The sequence below is a fragment of the Camellia sinensis genome, chromosome 9 (assembly GCF_055761805.1).
Source record: "Camellia sinensis isolate YWXY chromosome 9, ASM5576180v1, whole genome shotgun sequence".
Lineage (NCBI taxonomy): Eukaryota > Viridiplantae > Streptophyta > Magnoliopsida > Ericales > Theaceae > Camellia > Camellia sinensis.
Genome location: NC_138969.1, coordinates 199,715,568 through 199,727,108, shown reverse-complemented (window position 1 = coordinate 199,727,108; position 11,541 = coordinate 199,715,568). Strand labels below are relative to the sequence as shown.

Below are 11,541 nucleotides of genomic sequence, written 5' to 3'. Positions count from 1 at the left end.
TTATTTATGTTTCAAAAGAAGTGTAAACTATGATCCTTTCATATTAGACATGAGAGTTTAACTATGTGTTTATATTCATGAATAGATAAAAGAAAACTATTTTAAAAAGCCCATAGAAGCATAAAGCTGTCTTACAAGTCTAACTCAAGCCGTATGGCAAGGTGAGACATTATGGTTCATTCACAATTCCATAAGTTTCACTGTAGTCTGTAGCATATAAACTAAGCCCTCTCTAAAATCACTTCTCAGGATTGCAACGTACTGGTTTTAAATGCAAATTCTACTAGACATTCTCACATTCCCAAGTTTAGCATTTCACCCACCCACATACACTGCATTCTGTGAATGTTCAACAATGTCACCAGTTTATAATAAAACCATCCAATGCAGAAAATATTTACAATATAACTCCAGTAATATATCCAGGTCCCAAAGTACTAGTAACACAAAGCATATGTATTGCTTCCCCTTTGTGCTCATACATTTAGCCTCTTGACATCAGTTCATGAAGACGCATAATACCAAAATTTTTCCATAAATACCCTTGACAAATTTTCATAGCCATGTCACAACTACTCAATATTTCATTGAAACCTGTGACCTAACCAAACCAAGCCAAGCCTTAAGTCCCATCAAATGGGATCGGCTACATGAATCCTTATTTTCCACTCAACTCTATCCAAAGCTATTTCGTTAGTCAAATTAAGGAGGTTCATATCTCTATTTACTACATTAGCCCACGTCAATCTAAGTGTGTCCCTTCTCCTAATACTTCCATCTATCATCACTTGCATTTCTTCACTACTACCTCTATTGGTCTCCGTTGTATATGACCAAATCATCTCAATCTATTCTCTCTCAACTTATCTTCTATCGGTACTACTCCTATCCATTCTCAAATATACTCATTCCTAACTCTATCTTTTCTAGTCTTGCCACACATCCACCTTAGCATCCTCATCTCAGCAACACTTATCTTATCTACATATTATTTCTTAGTTGCCTAATATTCCGAACCATACAACATCGCTGGTCTAATAGCCATTCCATAGAACTTCCCTTTTAGTCTAATAGGTATTCGTTTATTGCACAATACCCTAGACGTACTCCGTCACCTAAACCACCCCACCTTAATTCTATGGACCACAGTCGCTCCAATCTCTCCAGCCGTTGTGATAATCGATCCTAAATAACGAACATGTTCACTCTTAGATAGTTCTTGACTCTCAATCTTCACTTCTCCTCTACTTCCATTGTTATTGTTACTAAAATTACACTTTATGTACTCTGTCTTAGTTTTGCTCATCCTAAATCCTTTAGATTCAAGTGCTTCTCTCCAAGTCTCCAACTTAGTATTAACTCATTCTCTAGTTTCATCCACTAACACGATATCATCTACAAAAAGCACACACCGTGGCACATCATCCTGAATATTTCTCGTTAACTCATCCATAACTAAAGTAAAAAGATAAAGACTTAAGGTTAATTCTTAGTGTAATCTTACAGTAATTAAAGATTTACTTATCTCTCCAGCAAGCGATCTAATATTGGTCACCACACCTTCGTACATATCCCTAATTACATCGATATAACCTTTTATTATCCCTTTCTTCTCTAACACCCACCAGATTATATTCCAAGACACTCTATCATATGCTTTCTCAAAATCGATAAACACCATATTTTTTTTTTTCAGCAACAAACAAAGATATATTAAGGCACAAGGCCAAGAAAAAAGAGGATAAGGCATCCTCTTACAAGAGAGATGGAAAAAACAAAAAAGAGAAAAAAGAAAATACAAAAATACCAAACTCAAAATTGCTACACAGAACAAACTGACACCCAATCGGTAGCAAACAAAAAAAGGGAAATCCCTCGGAATACTGAGCTCGATAAATACCATATGAATATGTCTTTTCCTTTCTCTATACTTTTCTATTACTCTTCTCAAAATATAGATTGTTTCCATTGTTGACCTACCAGGCATAAACTCAAATTGATTCTCTGACACCTCTGTTATATCTCACTATCGACATTCCATCGCCCTCTCCCACAGTTTCATTATATGACGCATTAGCTTGATTCCTTTATAGTTGTTGCAATTTTAGACATCTTTATTCTTATAAATTGGCACTAAAATACTCTTCCTTCACTCATTTGGCATGTTCCTACTCAATAAAATCTTACTAAACAACCTAGTCAACCAAGCAACCCCCTTCTTACCCAAACACTTCTAAACTTCAATAGGGATATCATCGGGTCCTAAAGCCTTATTCGATTTCATCTTCTTAAGTGCAATCTCTACTTCAAATTTCCTAATCCTACGATAGAACCCGTAGTCCCGATTTTCTTATTACTGACTAGTTCCTCCCCTTTTGACCTACCTCCACGTTCTTCACTTAACGACTTTTCAAAATAGTTCTTCTACCTCTCCTTAATCTCTTCATCCTTCACCAATACCTTAAGTCCTCACTCTTGATGCACTTAACCTAATTAAAATCTCTTATTTTCCTCACTCTTATCTTAGCAAGTTTGTATATCCTCTACTCTTACTATCTAGTCTAGTGTATAGGTCATCATAAGCTTTCAACTTAGTTTCCCTCACTACTTTTTTGACCTCCTTATTAACCAATCTGTAGCTCTTAAGGTTTTCCTCAGTTCTATCATTCTGTCACTTTTTAAAGCACTCTTTTTTCGTTTTTACTACCACTTAAACCTCCTCTCTCCACCACCAAGTTTCCCTAGAATTGGATCCCTCTCCTTTTGATTCTCCAAGAACTTCCCTTGAGATTCTCCTCATACAATTTGCCATCGAGTTCCACATAGTGTCAACATCATCTTCCAAGTCCCAAGTACCTTCTTATCCATTCTACTCTTAAATATTTTTAGTTTATCCCCTTTTAGGTCCCACCATCTCGTCTGACGACGCCCATTATCCTTCCTAACTTGGTATTGCCCTTTAAAGTATAAATCTAGTACCAAAATCTTATATTGAGATGTCAAGCTCTCTCCAAGAATCACCTTATAGTCGCTGCATACTAAAACCTGTGACCTATGATTGAATATTACCCTTGCGAAAATATGTTCATTACATTTCTTATGACTCCACTGACCAGCTCAAGGGTTCTGCCTTTCCCTTGATTTTCGCATTCAACATTAACATCTACACAACTGTTCAAAATAAATTTACTAGGGCATACCTTTTTCATTTTTTCCCAATGACAACTGTAAATTTTAGATTTTAACTACTTTAACCACCAGGTTACTCAATCTATGAAGTCAATATACCAGTTGAAGAACTCATCTCTAGTACCAACTCATTGATGCCGGAAAGCCTTGCAAACCCAGAGAAGATGGGGTGTCTTGCATGGAAAGGTGGTGAACAAGATTGCTTTGAGAAGTCTGAAAATGTAAAGAAATAGAAAACTAAAAAATAGGAGAGGAAAGCCAAGGGGACACCCTCGGGTTCTTAACCACTCACACATAAGAAAAGATGCATCACACGCACAATTACAAGGTCCAGATTTCTATCCATTAAAAAAAAATCCAAATACATCACTAAAAACCGAGGACACTAGCTTAGAGGCCAATGAAATTTCATGGCCAACTAAAACATGGAAACCACATAAGCAGACATGGTGGACTTTCATTTGTGCCTGCGGCACCCTATCAAGCCCAACCCAAACTGTTAAGCTTGCATGTATGTAGCAGAATAGGCCAACCTTAACACTCACGTCAATATTGGCAACTGAAAAGGAACTGCAACAGCCCAAATTGCCTCAACATGGCATTGAAAATCAGTACGTGTCAAGTGAATTAATAAAACAACCTCACTTGTGACAAATGCTGGCCCTCACAACAGGCTTGCTGCAGCATATATGATTGACAAGCGAATGAACTATAGATGTTGGTATAAGAATTTCGTAGAGAAAACACCAAGATGCCCATATGATCAGTGAATACATAATTTTTTTTTGTTTCGATAAGTCACTAGTAAAAAAAACAACGCCCAATTAGTACATATTAATGTGTTTGGGAGGAAAAAGATTGAGTATACACCTAACCTTTAACATAATGCACAAAGTGGTGGCCTCAAGACTTGAACTTATAACCTTAAGGTTATTAGGCCAAGTCTTAACCATTGAACCAATGTAATGAACTATTACAATGCAATGAAGAAACCAATCAACTATTAATGCAACAGGCAGAGAATAGGTTGTTTGAATGATTGATATCATTGTCAACATAACTACTAAAATATGCTGCTACTCAAAATCTCAGGTAGCACAAGCCTCCCAAGAAACAATGAAAATAATAAAACAGAAAGGTATGTTTGACGAAATGTTAAAGATAAATTAAAATGTATCTTCCTCAGGTGCTTAATATCCACAGCCTGTTAATTACAAGACTTGTATAAGCCTATCAGATGCATATCAAAGAATAACAAATATGTTGTGCTTATCCATATTAAAAAAAAAAATTGTTGTGCAATCAGCAAAAAATAGACCATACTTAATCATCATGCAAGTTGTTACCCATTTCCTCATTAGGTGATAGACACTCAAAACTGCAAAGAATTGACATTTCAAAACCTTAGTGTGAATGTCAGATAGAGAAAATGGATGATGAAATACAACATAAATATTCCATTTACAAAGCAAGTAATACCCACTATTGTCTAAAGAATAATGCTCCTCAAAGTATTACTTATATTGTCTCATCCAAAAACAAGCAAAGCACTAACCTTCGCCATACCATCTCCATTCATTTCCGTCAATCACCAAATAAATCATCGTCATTGTCATCGACAACACTGCCAAAGCTATTTTCAGCTTTTCCACTAATAAATGCACCACCAGCATCCTTAACTTCAGCATCTTTAGTTGAAGCAGCTTGTCTACCACCCGAACTGACAGAAGAATAAGCCCAGGATGAACCCACTTTGCCAGAAAACGATTCTCCATAAAGGTCATCATAAATCCCACTCCTTGGAGGATTTTTGACCTTGTTCAAGACTTCTAGCAACTTATCCGTCACACCTTTTTGCGAAACATTAGTTTCCTTTACAGAGGATTGCTCCTTCCCTTTTGGTATTACAGTGATTTGTACGAGGGATTCATATTTCCCGACAAGACTTCCTTCTGTAACACCCACTGGACCAGGTTCTGTTTCTACATCTGCACCATCTGAAACCCCAACAACCTCAACCAGCTCAGCCCCAACTTGATCCCTGAATGCCACTCTAGTTTTCTTAATTCTCTTAACAGGTCTCTGCATATGCTGGCTGTCATCTCTTCCAACAGAAGATGAGCTACCTGGCTTGTTGGATGCAGCCCCCTTGTTGGATTTGGTCAAACCATAACGATTCAAAAATGTGTTATAAGCCAAAACAGCTTCTTCATCAGAAGGATCAGGAGATGGGGGTAGATTGATTTCTGCTTGTAATGGATTGGAAGGAAAAAGGGCTTCATTGTTCTTTCTCAAAACATAAGTTCTTGTTGAGGCAGCAAACCGCAAGGACTGCCCCACCTCGAGTTCAATAGGGGAATCTTTTGTCAATCGCTCATTTGCAACAAATGTACCATGTGCAGATCCCAAATCAATGACATATATGCTGTAAGAGAGACAATAATTTTTTCAATGCACATTCTTTACAAAAGAAAATTTTCAATCTCCAAAAGTTAAATATGATGCAAAGAGAGAAGCAATATCTTTTTGTGACTTATGTCTTTCTGGTAGTAAAAAGACATGGCGATGCATGACGGAAGGCAGTCAATTAGCTCACAAACTTCAGCTTTTACATGGCCCACTAGTTCATAAATGCCAAACATGCAGTTGGAAGGCCTAGCACCCCCACGCCCCACCCTAAGATAGCTAGCAATATGAATACTACTAATTACCCATGAAAGATGGCTTTTAGAGAATGAAAACAACTAATAAGCCTTACTTATGGTAGTCAAAAGCTTTTGTCTGGAGCATTCAATTTCTGTTGTTAAAGTTCCTTTGAACTACAAAGGCATTTGGTGGCTACTCAAGGCATCAAGGACATATCACCAAATGCATACTTCAAATCAACCAACAGTTTGATTTAAGAATCTCATTACCAAAAATGATACTTGTACTAAACCTCCTGAACAAGTGGACGCTTTCATTGGAAACTAAAGTGTCATCATGTCTAAATGGCTGTAGTCTGTAACTTAAATACACTTTAACATGCATTCTTATTTTTCCTAAAAATATTAGGCTTCAGTAACTAGAGTAAAACACTACAATGTATCCTTCTAAGAACAAAAGTCAATCACGAAAACTTTAAACTACAAAGACACCAAATCCTCAATTGAAAAGGGAAAAAGTTAAAAAACAAGAAATTGGCTGTGCTTTTTACCACTATGGAAGAAGAACTAACACACAAATCAAATTAATGGACAAGAATGTAAAGGAATATTAAACATAGAACACACCTCCCATTCTTGTGAGGAACAACAGCAGCATGCTGACGTGAAACAGACTGATGATCAAGCACAAAATCGCAAGTATGAAACTGCCTCCCAAAAATATGCCTTCGCTTATCCAGATTAATTCGATCAAGAACCTCACCATCCTTCAACACATCAAGATAATAGACACCAGTCCGGGGCTCAATGGCCCAATCAGGAGGGTGCCAAGTAGACTGTCCCCCTCCAATCTGAGTCGCTTGCTGTGTTGGCACCATGGCTGGTGCCACATCTGCCCCCAGGGGTTTTTGGGAAACATGGTATTGGCTCTGGTGTTCGGTTTGGTGGTGAGAAATTTGAGACTGAGAATATGAAGCAGAGGGATATGAAACTGTTTTAGTAGCAGGCTGAGTAGCTGTTTTAGGAGCTGAATTTGCAGTCACCGAAAACGGCTCCAAAGACTGAGCTTTCTTAAATCTATCAAGACCAGACCTCCCATACATTGCTTCCCTCTTATCCTCTAAAATAAGCTTCCTTCAACAATTCAATAGAGGTCCAAATACACAAGGAAAAAACACTAAAATGCTACCATCTGCTCTGGCAATCAACCAAGTCAAAAACCCATTTCTCCATCGGTGCACCCAATACACGTCATCAAAATCCTAGGTTCATGCAAGAAAATATAAAGAAAAACAATTACATTTTAGTTTATAATAGTTAAATTAAATAAATTCATGTTAATGTTCATTTTAACAAATTTTTTTTTCTTTTTTTTTTTTTGCTTTGGAAAAAAAAAAATTCAAAGCATTTTAAGTTTAGAAAGCTAAAACACAAATTTAAAATTTGATAATAAATCGACTCATGCGGACATACAGCGAATGAGAATTCGTTGTTCTAAAGTGATAACTAGATCGTCAAGTGTAAAAACGATGGCTTAAAAAAGAAATTGTTTTGCACACAATAATGGCAAGTAATGGTACAAACGAATCAATAAAATAAAATAAAACAAACAAAAATTAACAGAAACGGTTAATGAAGTGGCAGAAGGCTTACCTCTGAACGAAGAGTAGACGAGATTGTTTTAGGGTTTATGTATATATAGGTCCAGATGATTCCAAAGTTGGGAAATTTTTTAACGAATCAATGCGAGGGAGAGTGAGAAATCGAGAGAGAATGAGAATCTTTCCGCAGACCTTAGGGCAGAGAGAGAGAGAGACGCTGAGGGAGGGAGGGAGGGAGGGAGGGAGAAAGCAGAGAGAGAGAGAGAGAGAGGGGTAAAGGGTAGAGAGACGATTCCTTCCGAAATTCTATATAAACTAAAAATTAGTTTTGATTTTTAAAAGCTAATAAATATGAAAATTAGCATATTAAAAAAAAAAAAATTGTTTGAGCAATAAGACTAGACAGCCTCTCACAATTTCCTCGAAAATTTATCAACTCCTCACATGCCAATTAGCACTGCAAATTAATAGAATTATTCCCGTATAAACTTGAGTTTGATTCGATAAAAACTTGTTAGAATTTAATTTATTAAATTTTTATTACTTTTAAATTTAAACTTGTTAAAATTTTAATTTAAACTTGTTAAAATTTTAATAAACACTCAAGTTTGATTCGTTAACTCAACTTGTTAGCTATTTGTTTAATATTTATTTAAATAATATAAAAATATGTATAAAAAATAAAATAAATATATTATTTATGTATTTAGATAATGTAAATAATAGCTAAGTTTGTTTATACGTAAATAATAACTAATTATAGATAATACATTTATATAATATTAGTGATAGATATTATTATTTTGGTAAGAGACTTTTCTTTTATTATGTTTGTATTTTAATTTCATATGCAAGTATAAATTTATAATTTTTTTAGCTCGTTAAGGCTTATAAACAAGTTTGAGCTTGATTCGGCTCGAGCTCAAACTTAGCTCGGCTCGACTCAACTCGTTTATAACTCTAATGATAACCCACCTCAAAGTGAAGACTTTTAAGGAAAAAAATAGCATTCTAATTAATTAGGTTATCAAGTTATTACTATCACATAGAGACGAGAGGACAACATTTTTTTTTTTTTTTTTTCCAGAATATGTGTTAAGGCTCTGTTTGGCAAGAGCTAAATGAGACTTTTTTTGCTATTTTAGCCACAAAAGACAAATAGGCTATTTTAGTCACAAAAAACAAAATATCACATCCAATCCATAATTATTACATTCTTCTCCCACAAAAAAACTTAAAAAAGTCAAAAAACCAAAAAGCCCTTCCCAAACCAAACTTTTTAGCCCAGGCTAAAATAGTCAAAAAAGTTAAAAAGCCAAAAACCAACCCACTTTCCAAACGGAGGCTTAGAATTGTAACACCATGATACACAGAACTAAAGAATAAAATAAAATAAATACATGCTCCAAATATATATTTTGTTTGGTTGAGTTTTTAGAATTTGTGTTTTAATTTTTTAGTTTGACAAAAGTACTTAAAAACACATTTTTAAAATTATTATTTGCCAAAAAAAGCAAAAACCATATAAAAAGAAAACTTTTTATTTTTTTTACCAAACTAATTTCTGAAAATTTTTGGGTTTGTTTTGAAAACTCAAACCAACAAATTGAATCAAAAACCTTAATACAGGTTCATTGATTTTTTAATCAAAAGAAGAAAAAAATTGTTGATATTTAAATATGAATTTATTCTTTTTGTAAAATGTTTATGTGAGGATTAACTTAATTAATTGGTAATCACTTATTTATGTGGGCCTTTTTTTCCTTTTTTTTTTCCCCCTATGTACATGAGTTTTATTAATAATCACTTATTTAGATTTATATGAATTTGTTCTCTTTTTATATTTGAGCAATATAGATTGATAACTTAATTAATTGAATTATGTTATATATATATATATATATATATATTCTTTTTAAATAAAAACAGCCTCTATATTGACATGGGCATGTGGGCAGTTGATAATTTTTTGGGTAAATTAGAGAGGCTCCATAGACTTATTGATGTTTAAGACATATAATTATATCACAATGATATAATATTATATGTGTCAATTTTTGATTTATTATACATCAAATAATGTAGAACCCAATTTGATTGCCATATCATTATAGGTGAATTTATAAGTCTAAAAATATGGATCTCTAACATTACTGGAAAAAAAAAAATTTAATCCTTTCTTTTAATTAAATATTAAAATACCATCAAATTCTATTCAATACTATGTTTGATAGAAGTGTACTCCGTTTGGGAAGAGCTAAACGGGGTTTTTTTTTGGCTATTTTAGCCACAAAAGATAAAATAAGTTATTTTAACCACAAAAAACAAAATAACTTTCCAAACGAAGTGGTGGTACATGACTGGAAAAAGTAAAGGCTTATTGAGTAAATTGTTAAAAAGTTTAAATTAAGAAAGGTATAAGAGATTAGGTTCAGTGGATATTTTTTACAACAATGATTCATCCCCCCTTTTCCCCCACCCCCTTTGACCCCCTCTCTCTCTCATTGGTTACATTTTCTTTTTCTTTTTCTTTTTTTTCCTGCTCCTCCAATCACCACCCGCTACGTGACAAAGGGTAAAATATCCACCTTTTGTGAAATTATTTGATAAGAAATCATTTTGTTTGTTTTGAAGAACATTTTATTTTTAATTTTATCCCTTAATTTATCTGTTGACTTTCATTGACTATCTGTTCAATTTTTTCCCTATCTGTTCAATTTTTTTACTTTAGATGTCTAAATTATTTTCTATCCGTTCAAATTTTTTCACTATCTGTTCAATGTTTTTACCTTATCTAGTCAAATATTTTTCTCTGTTCAATTTTTTTTTCTACTATCTGTCCAAAAATCAATGAACAAGAAATTGAATTGTATTGAGATCATTGAGACATGGTCAAACAATTACACAAATGCACATAATAATCTTTGTCAAACAATAACAAAATGAACTAAAAAAAAAATTAAAATCAAGACTGTGTAATAAATTGTAGTATACATAGTAGTATGAACACATAAAAGCAATGTGAAAAACCAAATTTGAGGAAAATTGAAAGAGAATAAGGAATGAGAATGAGATAAGAACATCTTCTCTTTTGTAATACACCATTTTTTATCAAACAACAAACTAATAAAGATGCATTAACGAATAAAACATATAATCTCGGTATTCCAAAACCATGTTAATAAAAGGATGATGATGATGTCACCAATCACCAACAGTGGTGTGGAAATTTCAAAGAAAAACAAAATGCTCTATTTTTTACAATGGTTTCGTTTCTCATCGAATCCCAACCTTCTTTACCTTCTTTGTTGCTATCGAATCTGACTCAGATTTCAGAGAGAGGTATTGATTGGAGTAAAAATACAAAGATCTAAGTGTTCAAGAGATTTTCAGATCGTGAAATCGAATCTGACTTAGATTTCAGCCGTTAGGAATGGTCTCTCTATCTTCACCATTAACGATAGTGACAGGTCTATATGGATTGCTTACAACGGTCAGATCTTGGCCTAGGACTCAAATTTGACTTAAATCTCGGCAATCTTCTTGAATCCGGCCACTAGTGGAAAATAAGGAGGAGGAGGAGGAGCCAAGGTGGTGCAATAGGTATTTAAGAGAGAAAGAGAGAGAGGCACCAGCGGAGAACGGAGGAAGATCATCAACGGAGGAGCAGAGAGAGAGAGGGTTAGGGTTTATGTCATATATATCATACATGGATAGTTTGGTCATTTTGTATGCTTTTAGAGTGTAAGCAGGGTGCCTCTATTTACACACCACATTTTATCTCAAGGCAAACCACTACTCAAGGCACACTTTTAATAATTTGATAAATAAATGTTTTGCTCAATACACACCACAATCTTCCATCTTTACCCTTACTCACACACCCCACCCACAATCTTCCATCTTTACCCTCACTCACTCACACACTCCACCCACCTACGATCTTCCATCTCCCCTCTCCCCTCCATTATCTGTTTAAACCAGTAAAGACCCATTGCTCAATACACTTTTTTTTTCCCATCAAAGACGTTTTCGATGGCGCTCAACACAGTTGGAAACAACTTCACATTGGAGATACAGTAGGTGAGTTCTCATTTGGCTTAGAT

The 11,541-nt window shown here is 34.4% G+C and overlaps 1 protein-coding gene across 1 annotated transcript; it reads right to left on the bottom strand.

Annotated features, from left to right (window-relative positions):
* Window positions 1-4,554: 4,554 nt before the first annotated feature.
* LOC114298770 (SMAD/FHA domain-containing protein) lies at window positions 4,555-7,885 on the bottom strand. Its single transcript, XM_028243394.2, has 3 exons — window positions 7,488-7,885; window positions 6,462-7,096; window positions 4,555-5,614 (listed from the first exon to the last, which is right to left on the bottom strand). The coding sequence occupies exons 2-3, from the start codon at window positions 6,935-6,937 to the stop codon at window positions 4,774-4,776; spliced, it is 1,317 nt and encodes a 438-aa protein (XP_028099195.1). The 5' UTR covers window positions 6,938-7,096; window positions 7,488-7,885; the 3' UTR covers window positions 4,555-4,773.
* Between the last annotated feature and the right edge of the window lie 3,656 nt (window positions 7,886-11,541).

What these genes read in the sequence shown, in the direction of transcription:
- LOC114298770 (XM_028243394.2), bottom strand. Translation starts at nt 6,937, where the DNA reads ATGTATGGGAGGTCTGGTCTTGATAGATTTAAGAAAGCTCAGTCTTTG. An exon ending in GTTCCTCACAAGAATGGGAG is followed by an intron (nt 5,615 to 6,461) that starts GTGTGTTCTATG and finishes TCTCTCTTACAG; the next exon opens with CATATATGTCATTGATTTGG.